This window comes from Melospiza georgiana, chromosome 2 (genome assembly GCF_028018845.1).
Source record: "Melospiza georgiana isolate bMelGeo1 chromosome 2, bMelGeo1.pri, whole genome shotgun sequence".
Classification (NCBI taxonomy): Eukaryota; Metazoa; Chordata; class Aves; order Passeriformes; family Passerellidae; genus Melospiza; species Melospiza georgiana.
Window position 1 is genome coordinate 19960119 of NC_080431.1, and position 21970 is coordinate 19982088.

The 21970-nt window shown below is 36.7% G+C and overlaps 1 protein-coding gene across 1 annotated transcript in view; it reads right to left on the reverse strand.

Annotated features, from left to right (window-relative positions):
• LOC131080761 (pinopsin-like) overlaps window positions 1-21970 on the reverse strand; it is a 70300-nt gene that overhangs the window by 30067 nt on the left and 18263 nt on the right. Inside the window, exon 2 of the mRNA XM_058019331.1 lies at window positions 16790-17115. Coding sequence (XP_057875314.1) covers window positions 16790-17115 — 326 coding nt within the window. The remainder of the gene's footprint in view (window positions 1-16789; window positions 17116-21970) is intronic.

Genomic DNA, 21970 nt, shown 5'->3' on the forward strand with positions numbered 1-21970 from the left:
ACACTTTCCTGCACCTAAAGAAAAAATGTTTTAAATTAATGACAAAAAAATAACACTTTGAAATATGCATATACATATATTTGTATTTATGCAAAAATGTATACACACCACACATTATGTATCTTACAAATATATATATACACACATTTTATACACACACACCCACATACATATTTCCATAATTATGTGAAAACTTTTACACCAGAGTCATCCAAGTTTGGAGAAGAAAGTTAGGAAAAAGCAAGTTGTGATGAAAGTATTACTCACTGCCCTCTTTACCTCATGAATTAAATTAACCACAACCTTTTCTACTCTATCAATACTTTGAATCTGGGGCATGAATTTAAAAAAAAAAAGGTGTCAGGGTAATGTTTTCCCTGAAAATGGAGCTTGGCTATTCCCCTGGGTACATTTTTGCAGATATGTAAGCTCCCACTCACATTTAATGCTACTTTTCACCAGGCTAGCATATGTGGGTGAGAACTCGAGCTTTGCTTTCCTCTGGATTGGTAGCTGCACTCCTAATTGTAACCACAGTTACCCTTTCTCCTGGGAAGAGGGTGGACTTTCCACACTTTACTGACTTTCCCTCCCACTTTCCTGAAAATTTCTGCTGACATAAAGCAAGGAATCATTAAGGATGTGTGAGTATGCTTTTGACATATAGCTATTTATATTTAAATAGGCCTAATAGATAGGCTTGGATCTGCTTGTAAAATCCTACAGACCCTACAAAGAATATAAATATAAAGTGTTCTCAAAGCTCTCATCTAATTGGAATCTTGAAAAACACAGGAATCATGCCAAAAATACCCTGAAAATGTTCTCCTCCAGATGCTTTCCCTCAAATTCTAATATACTTGCCATGGCACAGGTGAATTCAGAAAAAAACAAAACAGAACAAACCCAACTCTGAGAAGTCTGTAAGTCTTCAATTCTTCTCCTCTCAGGACCCTTAACACCCTCCTGGTTTTAAATCCCACTCTACAGCATATAATCCTTTTTTCAACACAGAATGACAAACTGGACATAGAAATTAATGTAAATAGCTAGCAGGCAAATTAAATTGAATCAGTAAGACTGAAGCGCAGGTGTACACAGTTTTTTTCCTTGGGAGAGGGGTACTGAGGACTGTGTTGCACCTGAAGAATCAGGTGTCTCTAGCTCTCACTCTGACAGGTGACAGGGTAAGCAAGGGAAGTTGGCTTAGTGAGTTGTACCTAGACTGGTGTGCATAAACATTTATTTATCTCCACACACAGAAAAGGAAGATAAATTCATTTTCTGTAGCTTGTGGATTACAGACAGTTCTTTATAAATTATGTAAAGTCAGCAGCTACTGGAAATAACCAGAGCATGAAGTACTTTGGCTGATTTTTACATCTATCTAGAATAAGTACAGTTAATAAAAACCAAACAAAAAAAATTCCTTTTTATTTTTTTTAAGTTTCATTCCTACCCCCACAAAAACAATTTTTAAAAAAATTCCATTGGAGCTGGGCTATTCATAACATTAGACCAAAATTTGACATTACAAGGTGAAGGCAGCATAAAAGAATCTAAGAAAAAGATCAGGAAATAGGTAAGGAACAACTAGACGTCTTCCCTGCAGAGTATCATTAGAAAATAGAGCAAAAAACCAGATACATGTATGGGACTTTTTAGTAAAATGTCTCTGAATTATACTTTTACCAGCATACGTGATTGTTCAACTCCAGATTACAGCATTTTTTTACCTTTGTGTATTTTCAGAAGTTGGACATAATATTTGAAAAGAAAATGAAGTGCGTGTTTTCTAATGCAAGAGAAACACTGAAATATGCATCCCAAAGAACAATAAATATGCCATAAAATATTCTCTAAGTGAAAACAAATGCCAAACGTGACAGAGTCAGCAAAGTTTTGCGTTATAGTTGTTGTCACATATTCACAAATCTGACATTCTGAAAGTTTATATTTCTTTGTCAGATGCACATTGAAATAAATAGCAGCTGGTGGAGACAAAGGACTGAATTTCTCCGCTTTCCTACCATTTCATTTTCATGTTGTCATAAACTACTCTAGTACCATCCATTTCCTGTTACTGTGATGAAGTGATTTTACTATCTTTGCAAATAAACATTAGGAATTCCATGAATTTTATGCATTTAAAATCTTACAGCCAGAGGGCTAGAAGGATTCTCAAGGGATTTGGTGGCATCCTTCATTCCCTTTTCCCCACATGCACTAAATGCAGGATAAATACTCCTCAATCAGCCTGAAATTTACTGTCTAATAGAAAGATATTTCATAACCTGAATAACCTTCTCCATGATTTCAACATTTTAGTAACATCTTTTCTAAACCTTAATTTCTAGAAAATTTTTCTTTGTGTCTTTCCATTAGTGTCAGGGTATGCAACCACAAGTCACAACTGCTTCTCTTTAGTAGCAGTGTTTTTACATTTGAAAACTGTTCACATATCAAAATGTGCATATCCTGGTTTAACAAAACCAAGCAGACAGAACAGAGCACAACCAAGGTCAGGTGTTCCACACCTCTGCTCACCTGTCCCACAATTCTGTTTGCAAAGTTATCATATTCCCAAAATCACACATTGTTTGGGACTCACTATTCAAATTAGATCCTTTAGACTTTACTGATTGATTCCCAGCCTGTGTTTTTTCATCTTGCATGATTTCTCATTGTGCAAAACCCTGCACTTGCATTGACCAATCCTGATGTTTACTGAGTTTTAATTATAGACCAATCTCATTAATGAAGGTGCTGAAAGCACTTGACAGATCTCTATGAAATGGGCACCTTAAAGGGAGTCCTCCAGGACAGTATTTACCGAGTTGCTAAGGGCATGTCATGTGCAAAGAATTTGAGCTGTATCAGAACTAGCTTCCCTTTTGTCCTCTAGACCAGGTTACCTGTCAAAATGTGAGTACAGTTGATTCTGGCCAACTTTTGAGCAACTTATATTGGCAGTTCCAATTCAGAATACTCAACTACAAAGACATCAAAGCCTATTTAGAGTAGTGAGAAGAAGAAAACACTTTAAAAAACACCTTCTACCTCCTGTTTGGTGTTGCCAAACTGCAACTTAGTGGGGCATCCATAGAAAAGGAGGTAATTGGAAATGTCCAGGTAGTGGATCATTATGAAACAAAACCCTTTGGCTGATGTTTCTGCTGTAAATGGCCAGACTGATGGATAGAAAACAAGGCTTTTCTCTTATGAATCCTACTAAGGGTTAGTAGGCCACTACTAAGCCTGTTAATGCTGAGTAAGTGTTAAAATTGCCCATAGCACAGAGCATTCATCCGAGAAGTGGGGATCCACTGAGTATTTCCTGCTGACTTTGCAGCAGGCTACCAATGGTCCTCACTGGAATGAAGTTCACCAAGCTTGCTTAAAGGCAGGTCAGTGATTTTTATAGAGTCACCCTCACCACTGGAGGAAGAAGTGGCAATTTTATGGCACTAAAAGCCCAGCTGGCAGCTTACTGGCATTTCTAGGAGAAAGCCAAGCATTTGTAAAAGTGATGAGCTGTGTTAACTTTACCAGACTTAGACAAATCCCTGTCATTTCTCTGTGCTCTGAAAGAGCACAATACAGGTAATGCTGACACATAAGTGTAAAGTATACTGATGCTGAATTGTACTGTTGATAGGGAAGAGAAATAGATTATACATTAAAAATAGGATGTGCAACTTTGAAAAACTTGGTCAGTTGGCAAGCTCCATTTCATTTTTATATGTACTGTAATCATGTATAAAGTAAAACACATCTTCCTGATGGGCATACTTACTTGGGAAGAAAACAGTGAAAAACACCAGTAGCCCATCAGGTTATATTGGCTTTGATACAACAAATTCTTTTGAATCCTGACAGGTCTGAGCCTGTAAAAGAGTATTATTATAGCAAAGAAACAATTTCAGTAAGAAAAAGACCAAAATAACTTCTTAGAAGATGACTGGGATACAAGATATCTTTGGTTTGGAACTTCTAAATAAGATTGGTTTTCCCTGAAATTTGTTTCTTATTTGTTGAAGGGGAGCAGTATAGCAAACAGAGCTATATTGCTATTACTCTGCTGCTGTACAAAAGGTAGCATTTTTATAAATTATTTCTTCAGGTAGCACAGATTTCTGGGTTATAGGGGAACACAATGAATAACACAGTACTGATGACAACTGAAAACAATCAATTCAGATTCCAAACTTTGTATCCAAGCAGAATAATTGCTATCACTCTGTAATGGTTCGTTTCAGCTACTTGCCATGCATTCTCATATACTCCAAGGGGACAGACAAAGGTACAGTACAAGAATGCTAAGAATTATGAATTATGGTAGCTATTCCTTAGTATGTTTTGATTTTTATTTTTTTTTTTTTTGGTGGTGATTAGAGTCCCGAAAGAGTAAAGTTGCAGTTGAACAGATAGCAGACTGGTCTTTTGCCAGTGAGACCACTGACTGTGTCCAAGAAGGTTTCAGTTCATACAGCTGCAGGTTTTTTTCAGGAGCAATCTAAGAGTAATCAAATACAGGGGTTCCATTAGAATGGTTCAGTCAGCAGACATGATCAGGTAGCTACACCTCAATGTGTGCTTTAATTTAGATGAAAACAATTGTTGTCAGCAAGCTTCTTGATGAGACTAACAGGAATGAGGAGGAGAGAAAAGGACAGGAGAGGATGGAAGAGGTGGGAAAATGGTGGAGAGGGGAGGGAAAGGAGGAGCAAAGGAAAGGAAAATGCTAAGCGAATGGAGAAGGAAGGAATTGGTGTGATACTGTCAATTCTTGCTCACTTATGGAGTTGTACTTGGAAATTCAGAGTTCATGTTCTTCTGAAACACTACCTATATACACAGGGTTCTCTGTGGTACTCTATATGGGCCAGGATGCTTTCCAGCTTGGATCATTTATATTAATCATATGATATTAATCTTGGAATCTGGGATTTCACCTTGAGTGTCTGAACTGTAGTACCATACTTGAAAGATGATATCTGATTGTTGCTTGCTGAGGATATTTCCCTCACTTTTGATCACTCCATGAACACTACTTCTGTAGCTCTGATAGCATTTTTTTACCCTTTTTGCACTTTTTCCATTTTTCTTATATTCTTTTCAAATGGATGACCAGTATTCCTTGCAATATTCAAGTTTATACAATGGTATAACAACATTGGGCATGTTTCTTTCAATCCCTTTCCCAGCAATTTCTAAGTCTCGTAAAGGGGGCTGTAACTACTGAGGATGTTACACACTAAGGATGGACATTTGGCACATGGCAAGCAGTCACATCTGTGTTTCACTCTCTCAATCTGCAAACTAATACTATTTCCATTTGTATAATATATCCTTTATTTTGCAAAGTAGAGGTTGACACTAGAGCAATTTTTTTACAGCCTAATTTTGTTTTGGATATGCTTTTTTTTTTTTAAACAATTACAGCCAGGAAAAATCAACAAAGATGCTTTTAATAATGCTCTAGATTTCCTTCTAATTCTAATTTCAATAGGGTCAATATATCTGGGACAATTAGTGCCCTGATATATATATTATTTTAGCAATGGTTCGAGTCCAACACTCTTCAAGTCAGTATTTATTAAATAAGGATATTGCAACTCCAGCTCACTTGTGAGCAACACTTTCATTTCTGAGTTTTGGGACAGAAAAAATCTTCACAGTGCAATGAGTAAGTAGGGATAGATATAGTTAGAGCCAGTAAAAACCTGTCCAGTGTGAATTTAATGACCTCAGAGCTGGTGTAGTCATATAAAATTCCACTATTCTTCTGGAAAGGCTGAAACTAATCGAGCAATACCTGTACCTCCCTAAGGAAAGGTCAAAGTAAAAAGAAGAATGAGTTAACAAGATGATTCAGCAGGCTGGAATTGTATTACTTTTAACTTGACATTTAGACTGAATTAACATCCTGAACTTACTTGGCAAGCAATGGAGACCAAAGCAAATCCATTTAATTATATATTGAGAAAATCTAAAATGTTCCAGGCTGACATGGCTAAGCACCCACTGAGCCTTGACCATCCTGGAGCACAGAAGCATAAGCAGGACAGAAGAGCGTTTCACTGCTGAATAGTGAAAGAAAATACACAAAAAGAAAATTCTCCCAGGAGTAGCATGCAATTAACAAAAGGCCAAGGCCAGATTACCAACCAAAGTTACAAATTTTCTTCAGAAAAGATTAAAGATTGATGTAGAAAGGCCAGGTTAGAGCAACGTGAAAGTCAATTCTTTCAACTGACATTTTAACTGAACTGAACATTTATCCTGAAGTTGCTCAGGGATCAGGTAAAGCCTTTAAGGATTTTTATTGAGCTCTTGCAAGCCATAACAATAGAGAAAGTACAAAAATTATTCAAGGTGAATTTGTTAAATGAACTTTCCCAGAGACAGGTGTTTTTAAATGCCCAGGTGCACGTTGAGGGCATCAGAGCAGAGTGCTGCTGATATTTAACCAGGGACAGCTGCAGCCAGGAACTAGTGGCAATATTCATTCTATTTTCTGTGTAAGCAGGAGTTTGTATGCAGTGTTTTACAGATATATAACCAAATTTTAAAGTATGTTTAATGGGAATAAAATAATGTGTATACTTCAGTGTGCTCCAGGTAAGGGAAGTTCCATTCTTTATTGGTTCTTTGCACAATTTTTGTTCGTCTGATTGTTTTTAATTTAGTCTCAGAATATTTATTAATTTCTTCCTTTTTAATTTCTGTGCAGGTTGTTTTTATTCAAACTTTGTTTTTATTTAATCTTTAACAGGCCAGATATAAGTAGCAAGATTTCAGGTAAATGGAAATCTATCCTGCCATGTTTGGGGCAGTTTCAAGTGAAGTGTTATATTACAAGATAAAATTAATATTACAGCCCTCTGAAACTGCAATGTTGTGTGTCTTCTGCCATGTAAGTGACCAGAAACAAAACAAATATTGCTGAGATTCCCCTTAGAAAATACCTACCATGCTTTTTATTACCTTGGAAGATTTTTAGTTGCCAGGTCTCCTATTTAAATTCAGGTTACCACTCCCAAGTACAAGAGGTCTGGAATATACCCTAAGGCAACCCTAGCACCTACTCATCTGTGATTAATTTAGCTGCTTAGCAGATGTCAGTTGTACTACTAAAAGTCAAATAATCACCCATTCATTGTAAGCCCAGGTGACTCCACATCAAGCCAGAGACCACTGTTTGTTGTTTTAAGATGCATATGGTGTAGACATTTTAAAAGAAGAACCATTGAAAAAAAAATGCTTAATTAACAGGGAAGTGAAGTCTCAGGACCCTAAACACTGTAAATGACGAGTGAATGCTCACCTCCTTAATTTTATACATTGCAATAACAATAGAAGTATGAATGAAGACCACAAAGGGGACAGCGGTTATGAAAACTGTACAAAATAGAAAAGTTGGAGAGTCAACAGATCAAAAATAACTTGAGAAGTAGAGTAAAGCACATTATACATATTCCTCTGAAGGAAACACTGGCTAAATAAGATCTTATCTTTTTCTTTCCTATCCTTTACTTGTGCACAGGGACATCGATTTACTGCACAAGGATTCCTGAGCTTTTAAATATGAAGATCTTTATAAAAGATCTTTATAATTCAGCAGCTGAAGAGTTCATCCAACAACTGCATTACCAATGAAGTGAAATCAAAAGAACACATCTGCCTAATAAGAAGAAACGGTCTACATGATGTTACAGATGGGTATCAATTCTCCTGGGAAGGCTTGGACAAGCACTCCTTCACTAAAGGAAGCTCCCCATAAAGCAAGTGTCAGGGGCAAACTGCAAAGTGCCTGAACTGTATCTCTTTTCTTCCAGCAGGAGCAGAAATTTTGAAAAGTTATATGTTAGTACTTAATTTTAAAAAGCCTCAGAAGCCTCTGTACTACATATTTCACAAGGATGGGTTTCACTCTGCTGGAAGCTGCAGTGCCTTTTCCCAGACCTGCCCAGGAGCAGCCACCTGGCCCCCACAAACTGCACCAATTCTCTGCTGTGGCCAAGGCACTGGCCTTGGTCTGCAGACAGACCTTCAGAAGTGTTCCTCTAGGGGACAATGCCACATCACGTGGGACAACTCATTTTCCTCCTAGTCTTCAGTCAGGGAGTTTGCCTGAGGTCACAAGTTAGTCTCTGAAGTGGAGTTAAACTACAGAAGGGTAAGTAAGTGTAGCTAAGTTCTTGCATGCTGAAATGTAAGTACAAAACTGCATGTTTTACAGTGCAAAACACCCTTCTGTACATTTAACCTTTCCAGTTTTATAAGGGGTGAGCAAAAAAGAAAAAAACAACAAAAATCCCCCACCAAACAAAAAAACCTCATGCTTTTCTTATCAGGAAAAAGCTTTACTATATCATACCCTGAACTGAGTTGTTATGAGTGCGTGGTATTGAAATACACCATTTGCTGTAAACTAAAAGACTCATTAAACCACAAGCTATTTTTTGTGGACGTAATGCATCCAGAGATTAATGGGTCAGGTCTTAAATTTCTATTAGCTTGCTATTAAAGATTATGACAGACTTATTTTCTCCTTAGTTTATCTAAAGTATGAAAAGTGGCAAACATAATGAATTCCTGTTTTCTGACCAGCCATTAATTTGATTTACAATGAATTTGTACAGTGCCTGATTTACACTTAAGTTTTACCACTGCTTCTCTGCAAAACGCCATTAAGTAATGATTTATACTCCTGCAAGCACAGGGGAAAGAAGATCATAATCTTTTCTCATGTCTGCTTCCCTTCCAGCATGATCAGGCCTCAAAGACGAATCTGATTACAGGCTGTAACACTCAGTTGACACTTTTTAATCAGAAATGCTGAGAACAGCCCCGAGTGAGTGTCCCTGTCACTCGTGAGCTAGAGGTGTCTGTGCAAGCACAGCTGTTGATGCCCTTAAAGACTTTGAAAGGTATTTTAGGTAGGATTGATTCACCATACCTTTACTCTCCTAAAAGCTGAGATGGTGAACTTATAAGCCTTTCAGCTATACACAAAGAAAATAAAAAGTGAGCTTTCTCCTTTATTTCTCAGGATTTGACATTTTTCTCCACTGTTACAGCAAACACTGAACTTTATTCCATTGAGACAGAATCCTTTAATAAAAACTGGTATAACTGTAGTGCACAAAACTGAAATATTTTTTGCAGTTGAAAGCAAAAAACTCCAAAAATCAATACTATATTTACAGTGTTTTCATGATAGCTACCTAATAATCACTCCAACTCCTGGGAAAACCTTAATAGTTAGAAAAAAGTACAAGACTAATTAACCACTTTAAAAATTAAGTATGCTAGTAAATCTTCTTCCTAACTAATGAAAGCAACTTTTTATTCAAACAGGTTTCCCATGAAAATAAAATGAAAAAAATATCAGCTAAAAGGAATAATTAACACTTTCACCACTGAAATATTCTTGAACAAAAATGTAAGGCTATAACTGTCTGAAACCTGAATTACTGGCATCTGAAAATTGCTGTTTATAAAAGTATAAATGTCAGAAGTTAGTGTCAGAATGCTACAGATTTTTCTTCAAGTTATGTTTATGTTTGTACTTTGTTATGACCTGGCATTAAATACCAATGACATAATGACATAATAATTCAGCTATTTTAGCATTTTTTTGAAAATAATTGAAAACATGTACCATTAAAAATATAATAATTATTGATATGCCATATCCTCTTTTTAAGGTGAAACTATTTCCTTGTTTTGTTATAATATAATTTGCTTCTTTTAATGCTGCTCATCTTATGTACCAGCAGCTGAAAAAAATTTGCTGGGTTTGAGAATAATCTCCTTGAGGTGATTTTCTTTCTCTACTCAGTACAGAGGGAACATAGAGCAAAAAAATAGGATAGACAGATTCTTAAAATGCCTTGAATTCCCACAGGTAATTCCTCGAAACCATGTGCTTTCCTTCAGTACGACAGGAATAGTAGTATCAGCTTTGCAAAGCCTTGGAAAATCAGTGTATATTCACAGCATCTTCAAACCATCAAAGGACAAAAATGTATTGAAATAAGGAAGGAAGGAAGTGGCGGAAGGAAGGAGGAGAATGTTGCGCAGGTAAAGGAGAAAAGAAGCAATGGGACTGATGGGCTGTGAAGATGAGAATGCTTACAGAAACTGTCAAAAAATTTTTAAACAGAAAGACTTGATATGCAAGGATTTCTTATGTATGTAATACCATCTGCAGATTGCACTCTGACTCTAAATAAATTATTCAACAGAATTTAATAACTTACTAAGAAATAGTGAGACACAGCTTTTTTTTTTTTCCAAGTATTCCATGGCTTTTTTTATTCCAGATATCAGTTCGCCTACAGAGTTCTAATAATTTTGATCATGTTTAGAAGCCAAGAAGACTTGAAAATAATCAGAACTTCAAAGGACTGATCACAGATACATACTATATGCAGTCTAATGTCTTTCAGTGCTGCTCTGCGACTGTGTTCACAGGGGTCCGAGGATGAGGGAAGAGACAAGGATCTGACTCCATGTTTCAGAAGACTTGATTTACATTTTATTATATATATTATATTAAAACTATACTAAAAGAATAGAAGAAAGGATTTCATCAGAAGGCTAGCTAAGAATAGAAAAAAAAGGAATAAATTACAAAGGCTGGTGTCTTGGACAGAGAGCCCAAGCCAGCTGACTGTGATTGGCCACTAATTAGAAACAACTACATGAGACCAATCACAGATGCACCTGTTGCATTCCACAGCAGCAGATAACCATTGTTTACATTTTGTTCCTGAGGCCTCTTGGCTTCTCAGGAGAAAAACTCTAAGGAAAGGATTTTTCATAAAACATGTCTGACACTCCTCTACATTGAAACAACAAAAAGCAGTCAGCTCTTCTACTGGAGATATGATCTAGAAATTATGAAAAAAATATGTTACACAGCAATGCAAATTGCTCTCTTAAGGCCCATTCTTATGGCAAATACCATAGAATCAAACAATAATAAAAAAACCCCACAGTGTCTGTTATCAAAAAATATTCCTGTTATCACAGAATCCAAAAAAATGGTCTGTTGCCAGCTTTGAGTTCTGGCTATAGAGTGGCTTGCACATGAGGAATTTGGCAAAAGTCAAACGACTGCCTGGTAAGCAGATGTTGAAAATTTACTGCTAGATGCTTGCTGAATCCTGCGCAGAAAATTTGGAAGTATTTATTTTTGTTATTTTTTTACAATAGGTTGTATCACTTTATAGTTGATAATCCAGCCAATGCCTTTCATTATATTTTGTAAATTTATTACAATTCTCTCAACCTGAGACTTCTATTTTAATAATAGAAGTTATTAAAATAATGAAGTTCCATTTTCTTCATGATGATATGACAGAAGACATCTATTAATTAATTTGCAAACTAAATATCTTTTTCATTTGAATGAGATGTAATTACTATATATTTATGGCAAGGTTTAAAAAAAAAAGGCAAAACAATTTATCATTTTTCCTCTACGCCACCAGAAACTAAGAGGCAAAGGGTATATGAAGATCCAAAGGAAAGAAATAAAATTTATGGGTATGTGGTAAAAAAAAAAAAAAAAACCAAAAAACAAAACAAAAAAAAAACACCACAAAAAAACCAAAAAACCCCCAACAGATATGGCTTTCTAATGAGTCTATCTGTCTGTTTAGGCTTAGATGCTGCAATGGTCAAACACACCTGAAATCAAGTCAAATCCCAAATGTACTTAATCACATTTGAAAGGGATGATCTACAGGAACTCTACAAACAGGTCTAGATCATCTTCACCTAAATTACTTTTCTTAGGACTTATTTTTTTAATTAAACAAGTAGAAAAATTTTGAACTCTGCTTCTATGACTACAAATCTGGTTTTATTTAGGGTTCCAAGAAGTTAAGATTTAATGTTGCCTAATTGCTTTATCAGTTTTCTCAACATAAATTGTAACTTCAGTGCCATGAAATATGAACTTTCAGAAAATCAAGTTTCTCTATAGATAGGCATATGAAGCACATAAAGGAATGATGGAACAATAATTACGTTCCCATCCTGTTCTTTGTATTATGTGAAGATTTTTTTATCAGTTTAAATCACTAAGCGTTCCGCCCTAATGTGCTCTCTTCCTCCAAATGATCATTTCCAAAAGAGATGGAAAACTGGAAACATTCACAGGCATGGCCCTTCTACTTTGCTGTCCTTTCCTGACTACTTTAATGAATAACGATACAATAAATGCTTTTACAGATATTGTTTAACTGTTCCAAATAGTACAGATATAAAATAAGATTAAGGAATCAGAAATGATAAAAATTTATCTCTCTTCATTCCTTTTTCTCTTAGATTTCCTGTGGGCACAGGAGATTTCAAAACCACCACTGCTGTTTATACCAAATCTTAAAAAATAACCTAGAGTCAAAATCTCACCATACAGATTTAAAAATTAGTTTCCTTTATAACCAAGTGATAATTTCACTCTGGGCTGTTACTTTTGGTATAAGAGATGGAAGCACTTTTCCTCTGTTAAATTTGGTACTTTGAAATCTGGAAGAAGAGTAAGAAAGAGGAATAGACAGCTCTCTACTGTGTAAGTCTGACTTTCCCAGTTCCCCAACAAGATGACAAGACGTATAAAAGTCAGGAGATGGGACAATAAAAGGAGTTCTGGGTCTCCTATATTATCTGGAAGTCAGAAATCACGTGGCACTTCTCAAAAGAAACAAAAAAATTGCTGTAAAGGGAAATAGTTGGGTAATTTCACTACCTGGACTCACATTTTAGTCACTAGTTAAAGCTAGATGTTTTTGAGGAATTAAGCAAGAACAGGTGTATCACAGGATGGAGGACCAGACATACTGGTAAGGCAAACTTCTGCCTCATATAGTCTTTAAGTTTTCCCTAAATATTTTTTCTGTTTTCTTTCTTTCTTTTTTCCAAAGACAAACACAAAGTAGAACAGGAATAGTGACAGGAAAAATAAACAAAACGAAAACCATCATACTGTAGGACTATCAAGTCACGTTGTAAGTCCATCTACTCCAGAACTCCATAAAACATTGGCCCTTTGCCCACTTCAACACACAGTTTCTTGCAGAGTAAAAATTGCATGTTTAAGTCTTTGTGCTCTGCTTACAGTCCTTTTTCTTGTTTTCCATATCCTAGCTACATTTCACAAAAAGTTCCAAGATTTGTTCAAGCACAGCTTTCAATGAAAGAACTGACAATGAGATGAGAGTCTTTCATAAAACCAAACTGAAAACTTTTCTTGAAACATCCTTCTGGGACCCTTCTTGTCCTTGGGCAGGATTTTTGCGTGTAAGTAGGAGATAATGCAGGCTGAAGAGATCCCTTTTTAAAAGTTTTTCTTATTTTCATTAGGCTGGTTCACATGAGTTCTCTGGGCCCCTCAGTGGAGGATTTTAATCACATTGTGTCTTTTGCGCTACAGTGATCACAATGCTAATCTCTGTAATTCCACATTGGGGAGCACACTTTTCAAAGTGTAAACAACTGACAGTGACTTCAGAAAGAACATTTTTCCAGAGGGAATCAAAGAGTAGAGTCACAGAGAAGCATCATAAGCCAAAAACTGAAAAAAAAAATTCCCATGATTGTACAAAGAAAAGTAAACCATCCTCAATTTCCTTCCCTTGTGCTGTAGAATGTGCATGAATAAAATACATGTGAATAAAATTTGTGAGGGAGAAAACTTTACCCCTTTGATCAGACTCAACCATCCAGATAAAGCCAGCCTGGGGAAAAAAACCCCCATAACTTTAAAGAAAAATGTAATTCCTAAGGATCTTCAAGTGTGATAAATGGCAAGAGCTCTGAGATAGTGGTGGAGTTATGTTTTAATGCTGTTTAATAGCATTTGCTATTAACATAATTTATACAAGTATGTCATTGACTTTTAATTTCTTGAAAAGATGATCTTTCATAAAACCAGTATTAATGAAATCCTTTATAGCATTATGTCAGCTTGCAGCTGACTTTATGGGATCTATTGATGCTTCAAGTGACAAAATGCTACAGCATCTGACTAAATTTAGGAAGAAAAAGAGAAAGGCAGACCTATAATCATTGCCCACACAAAGAAAAAATGGAGGCATCGTGCCAGTTCTTGCATTAGCTATCCTAAATATCTTAAGATATTTCTTCCACATCAATAAATTTACACTGCACTATTAAACAATGGCATAACTACTCCACTCTTGATTTCAGGATGCAATACAATTGTTGCTTCAATGCTCTAACATAAAAAAATTCTATAGATCTGGGAAAATTATGAAATGCAGTCTGAAAATGTAGCAAGGAGCTGAATTTGGGACAATGCACCTACTATGCTTGCCATGCTCCCATAATTCTTCAAATACATACCACAGAGGGTCACAGAAGGACTTTAATCTACAAGGCCAGAAAATTGCAAGATAATTATTTTTTTTGTCCACACCAGAAAGGTACAGCATTACAATGAATGCAACTCTCTTGACCTTTTTTAAATTATCCTACCTACTCTTTGTACTTTTATATAAGAACTACTATATGTTCATTTGCATATTGCTCATCTCTTCCTCTAGTTTGAAACATGACATACTTTAGCATTTCATGAACTATCCCATTTATTACAGAACAGTAAAAGGACCTCAGATCAAAAGGAAAGTACTGCACTTCAGTGAGTGTGCAATGGTATGGACTGGGCTCCCCAGCGACTGTGTCATGGCATGTTCATTAGAAATTTATATATATGTCACAAAAAATTATAAAATGTAAGGTTTGAGGATTAAGGTGGTGAAAATAGTTCCTGGTACTTCACAGAAAGCTAAGGACTGGTAAGATTTCTGATTGAGAGTTAATTTGGTGATTATAACTTATCCAGAAAATCTTTTATAAGCACCAGGAAAGCATTAGATATGTTGTGTAAAAATTTAGGGTTTAGCTATTCAAGACTTCACAAATACTCAGGCAGCTGTTAGGACCCCTAGTCATAACAACTTTAAAGACATGATCTAATCCTCACAGAAGTGCCTTTGCATTTAACAAGTGTTGGTTCCTTGCCTGTTCCTCCCACAGGTTATGCAAGATTGGGTTCAATTTTCTTTCACTTCCACCATTTACAAAATTTCTCAGGATCCTCTGACTTCAACACCCCACAGGCTCGCGAATCACTCTGGAAGGCATGAGGAGAATGGAGGAGAGGGGATTGTGGAAAATGCTCTTCCTCCCCTCTTTTTTTTCCCCTCTGCACAGCTGATTAATCAATCAACCTCATCTGCCCAGTCTACCCAGTCTTCATGACCAAATAGAAAATGGCTATAGAGTGCATATATCATTTCTATAATGCTTTGCTCCCTCAGTATGTTTGCCACAACTTCTTGAGACCAATCAGGCAGATCAGTGAGATGATGATTGCCTTTGATATAATTGAATATAAAATATAATTGAATTTTTTAAAAAAAGTGATTGGAATAACACAAGTCTACATTTAGCACTAGAGGTTAAAGTATGTGCTACAGAAGCTTCATCCAAGCAGGTATTTCTATTCTGTGGGTGATTACTGTTGTCAGCAAGAGCAGTGAGGGCTGAAGGAAAGAGCAGCCAACATTTTAACAAGCAAGTATCTTCTGCATGGTTTTAGTACCACATATTCCAAGATCCTGCTTTTTACTTTGAGGTGATGGCAAAAGAAACTGCTGTCCAGAGATCAGATACGGACTGATATTTCAATTGAATGGTTTACAATGATAGGATTTTTTTTCTATAATAATATTGCACAACTTTTAAGAAGGGTACTAATGTGTGATTCATAAAAGGGATTTTATTGGCCTGCTCAATACTCAAAGAGGAGAATATTTCCCATTTGGGCTTAAAGTGTTCTCAAGGTTTTGACAAATTGTGTAAAATAATCAAACTTAATTCCTTATGACTAATCAAATCAAACTACATTCACTTTAATTCTGTAGGAGTGCCTCAATTCAGGAGTTTACTGCTTTATTTCCCTTTCAACACCCTTAGTTAATTCATATGAACATTTTAGAGAATTGCTTTATAGAGAACGCCTATACATTTATTTCTCTCTCATTATTAATCATTAAACCATTTCATTACTGTCCCAAGAGTATTCAAACTTCACAACACCACACCCTTTTCAGGGTCTTTTGCTTCATTTTGGAATATCTGCAGTGCACATTAAACCACTGAGAGAAGTATCACTGTAGTAGTAAAAGTAGTAGTAGTAGTAGGTAGTAGTGGTAATGGTGGTTGTAGTTAGAAGGAAAAGTTAAATGTGGCCTAGAATTACAAGGAGAAGATGATCCTTGGGATAATTCAAAAAATCACAGTAGAATTACATTACTGTAGAGTTGAAATTCCAGAGATTAAGGAGCAGAAATTATTAAATTTTATACTCCAAAACCAGGAATTATTTGCATGGGTGTCTAATTCCTAAACAGGTAAACTTGTATTTTTACTTCATTACAAATGCAAACTTCACTCTGATATGCTGTTTTTCCCATATACTGTTTTCCACAGTATTACCAATCACAAAATCAGTATCTGTTATCTGTTTCTGTATAATCTGTATAATCAGTATCTGTTATCTCTTTGTTTTGACTGGAGCTTCAGGAGAATTAAGATTGTTGAAGACCTCATGCTTCTTCCTTGAGGATTTCTGCGGTCTTTTCAAATTCATTTTGGCTTGCTGATTTGCTCTCTACCACCAGAACTTCCAAATTAGATAAAACAGAAATGCAGCACCTGCCTGAGAGCAGTCTGCCCTGCTTACCTGTTTGACCGCGTACAGGAGGCGCCCGTAGCAGTACACCATGACCAGCACGGGCACAGCCAAGCAGAAGATGAACAGACAGATGATGTAGGACGTGGACTCGGCCGACTCTGAGGACCAGCGTACTGAACAGCTCGTGCCTGCACCTTCTACCCCGTAACTGCTCCAACCAAGCAGAGGTGGCACGGTCCAGACCAAGGAATAAATCCAAGAACCACCAACAGCCAGCAGAGCCTTGCGGAAATCATCGCTGCGCTTGTGGCACAGGGTGAGAGTGCTGTAGCGCTCGTAGGACAGCACGGCCAGGGAGATCAGCGACACCACACCTGCAATGAACCCAGCATTAGAAATGCTCACTTCCATCATTTTGCACGTATCCATTCCAAGTCCCAAGAAAGCAGATGGTTTTTTCGGTTATTATGCATTTGAAGCAACAGTGAAAACTATTTCCATTATTGTCTATATGTTAATCCTCACTGCTCCTGGTGGCTCTGTCCATCCTGTCAAATTTTGTTTAACTCAGATTTATCTTACATTGGAAGACTTTTATACTTGACAGATATTCATCTTCTAGTCAGGTTTTCAGCTTTATCTGTTTTAGTATTACTCAGGAGAAATCCATTTTCTATCTGAGCGAATAAAATGGTGAAAGATTCCCTTGATAAAAACTATTCAACTTTTTAAATCCATGAGCATTTTAAAATAGTGTATTGACTTTTACAGGGAAAAAAAATGCCATATATTTAAGACTGGGAGTCCGAAAGTGAAAGAAGCTTTTGCTTCTTTTGCTCTCCCCATCAGCTAGATGAACCTTCAGTTTTGACCACTCATATATGGAAAAAACAGACAAGCACATCATGACTGAGATATGGCAAGCTGCAACTTTATTTACATACACATTACACAATCAGGTTTAAAAGTTATTTAGGTCAATATTAAGCCCTAGGTGTCATAAACCCATTATATCTTGCAGAGGAAGGCTTTAAAATTCTGGTTGTAGGATATTTCCATTCTCTTTTTCAAGTTTTAGCAGCCAAGCCCCTCTTCAAAACTCTATGGTTTTCCATGGTAGGTTCTTAGTCACAGCTCAATGGAGAGGGGTTTATTATTTCCTATGGTTTTCTTCTCCTTGCAGCTTCCTTGAAATTCTGTGTGACAAAACACTGGATACCACTCCCAGGACTTATGGCAGAAGGAACTTGTTTGAAGAGCTTTAAAACCATATTTTAAAACCATATTTTCCAATATGCTTTCCAGTCCCCTTCCTTTTGCTCCTGTAAGAAGAAAAACCTGAATAGATCAATGTCAGTCCAGCTCTCCATGAATTTTTTCTTGATCTTTGCTATTAGCAGCAGCCAACTATACAGCAGCACTGAGATATATAGCCTGCCAAAATTCTCTGCTTTTGAGTGGTACCTACTCCCAGCAAATGGGTTAAAAGGAAAGGCGTTCTTCAGGGCAATCCATAGCTGTAATCCATTTTCCCCATTTAACTGTCAGCTTCTCCTATAGCTGTTTCCCTGGCATGGAATAGAGGTGAGTCAGAGACTTCCCTTGGGAATAGCACTACTCCATCCTTTACCTGGGAATGAAACCCACACACAGACCCACACAGGGCACAGTGGGATATTTTCCCCAGGCACAGCATTTTGCTCCACTTTTCATTACAATTCAGTGACTCATTTCTGAGTTAACTGGATGCAGGCACAGCTATTTCTGTCATGCAGACAATTTGCAGTTACTTAATGCAGAGCTGGGTAGGCAAAGGACCCATGGGAAATGCAAGCACTGCTTGCTGCAATAGGATGCTTTATTTCTCAGGGGGAAAGAAAGCAAAAGGGTGTGAGGAGAAGGCAACTTTTGAAGAAGAAATGTCTTTCTTGTTACAAGAGTCTACTAAATTATTTTCTGTACATTACTAGGAAGTCAGTCCTAAAGAGTAGATACATTTACAGTTGTAATAGCTCCACTAAATTCAGGTGACTTATAAACTTGCTTTAAAGCTAGGCTGCTTTAGAGACAGGGAGACTTTCTCACCATCCCTCACCTAATCTGATTTCCTACATAACACAACTCTTGAAAGCCCTTGGACTTGAAAGCAAAGAATCTACTACTGTCTTCATGCTCCCAGCCCACACTTAATTATCTTTACTTTCTTAGCATTGCTGCTTTCCATGTTTTTATCTGCTTGACTAAAGAGCTCCTCTCTATCAAAAACATTTAGCTCATGTAGGCATCTAAAGCAAAAATCCAGATTTTATATTTGAAACCTAGGCCTCTGTCAGGTGTTACAGATCTATTTCTGTTCTTTAGATTAGACAATCATGGACTAACAGAAAACTGTCTCAGGAACAAGAAATCTCTCCCTTCCCAGCTGGGTGCTGTACAGCAAGGATCTATTGTTCTCACTGTACCTCTGATGGCAATTGAGACTGCATTTTCCCTACTTTGATGAGATAGCAAGTGAGCTGTACTTTTGTGGAGCATATCCTACATTCCTGCATGTGTGGGGCTGCCTAGAAAACCCAGACAGGATGTTCAGATTTCCCTAGCTTGGGGCCCTGATTCCTGGATTTCTGCTTTCACCGCTGGGCTCTCAGGTCCAGCCTGGCTGCCAGCTCTGCCTGCTCATCCCTGTGGCTGTGCTACTGCCCAGCAGCTTCTTCTGGTGTGTATTGTCATGATTTATGGCATCATTTACACCACAAATGCAGGATTACTTGTTTTCAGATGCTGAAAAGTTCTGTCTTACACCAGCATAGAATTAATGTTCAGATATTAAATTAGGATCGTGGTGATGTCAGTCAAGAATAAATCAAATATTAGCTATCAGACAAACACACAAAAGTTGCCTTTAAATTATAGAAAATAATTTTCTTCTCTATACAGAAGAAAATTAATGACATTTAATTGCATATCTTGGGGCAGGACCCAATTCATCTTTGCTCACCATATTATTGAGTCCCACCGACATGACACCAACTACACTTTTCTCTGGAGGACAAAAATTGTAATTTATGGAATCCCAGACTGCAAAAGCTCATGAAAAAATTCCATTATTTTCAAGTTCAGCACAGTAAGACTTCAAGGTTTGAACTTTTTAATAACACTACAATTAATATCACTACACACTGACTTCTATTACTTTCAAGACGAGGGAAAATGAGGAGTACGCTGAAGAGGTAGTTCATAAGAGATAAAAGAATTCAACATTCTTTATGTGGTTCAAACTTAGTAAGTCCAACTAACTTTTCAGAAAAATTAGAATTTATTAGAATTTTGAAAGAACCGGTGCTTTGAAATACAAAAACATAAATTCAAATCCAAAATCCAAATAAAAAATTAACAAGTACAAGTAGCTTTTTCCAACAGTGAGATACATTTGGTTCAACTGGCTGCGAGTAATTAAAGCACCTATTACCCAGGTGAGGAAGAAACAGGAACAACAGAGGCCACTGTAACCCTCTCTGTTTACTTTGTGTGACATTGGGCAGTGAACACAAAGTCACAAGATGTGCCCCAGCAATGCAGCTCCATCCAGCCTTATTGATGGAGGGCATTTCACCTTAACACAGAAGCCAAGACTGATCAAAACAATACTACATCAAGAGTAACCTTGTTGCAATGTTGGGACAGAGCAGCTCCAGTGTCCCTGGTTGCTAAGAATATTTTCAGTTTTTTAATTAACAAAAAAACCCAACCAAACAGTTGGGTTTTTTTTTAAATCTCACTCTTTTATTAGTTCAATAACTGAATCCTAGAAATACACCACTATCCTTTCATCAATTATAACAGATACTCGTGTGTTGGACTGAAACAACATTATTTCATAAAAAAAGGCAAAACCAGGTTTTGTGTTCAAAACTTAATTTAACAATGGCTGGAAATAAAATATGAGGATCAGGTGTACATGACCTGTCAGTTTGCAGAGAAAAACCTGATGATTGCCTTGTCCTTTACATGCTTTTCTTGAGCACTCAGTGTCATCCTCTCCATAATTTTTCCAGGTACTGACTTTAGACTAACAGGCTTGTAGTTTCCTCAGCCCTTCCTCGTGACCTTCTTGTAATCTGTTTTGGCTAAAGTGGAATAAAGACTCCCAGTTTTCATTATGTCTCCTAGCTTTGCATACAGAGTTTTCTTAATGCCAGGTGCACTTAACAGTTGTGACCTTTGTTAGAAATCCTGCAGCTATCTGGTATTCTATTTTATGCACTATCTGTTGTGGTTGGAGGAACTAGCGAGAATCTCAGCTTAAAAACAAAATGCAATTAAATACTTTAGGATTGTCTCTAAAGAAAATACTTGAGTGCAATCTCCACAGCACTAACAACCAAAAAACAAATTAAAAAAATTAATGCAAGCTATAAAAAGAAGAAAATAATTGTAATTTTTTATGCCAATGTTTTATTTATTGAGTAGTAACATTTATGACTGTGTAGACTGTGTATATTAATTTCAAATGAATAATTTTTTCTAGAATTGCAACAAAATTAGGTTCACAAATTGCAAATCTAAATGGAATTTGCTTCCAACAAACATTTAGAGCCTCAAGCTGATACCTAGACAAATAACTCCACAGGAGTCAATCATACTGAGAAATGTAATTTGCTCCCCCAACATTTCATGTACACATAGGAACAAAAATGAGATTCTCACTGAACAGTACTGAAAAATGTCAAAAATTCTTGTACGCAGATTGCATTACAGGAATAGATAATTATTCAAAAGTTAACCATGGAAATAAGTGACTTTGATACTAGCTGGGTGTGGAGCGTAAACGTTTCTACATGGCAATTAGGTGCAGTGAGCAGAGTGCATGGAATTAAATTTCAAGTCATAAACCAGGACAGACATCTATTTATAGGGCTATCATCTGAGACATTATCTATTATTTACTTTTATTTAAGGATCTGTACATTTCTCCCTGGCAGCACAGCAGAGAGTATGCTGTAAAAGGCACAGCAAATCATTACACTTTGTTCCCATGGGTTCTAGCTAAAAGTGTTACATTTTCTTATTCATTTTTGATGGTTTATGCTGCTCACTGATGTAGCAACTGGAAAGGAGATGCAGCTCACCCATGGTCTGGAGGCTATGAAAAACTGAGAATCCCAGGAATTCAGCCTACACTGGATCAATGTTTTGACTTCTAATTTAGACATATATGCCTCCTCAAAT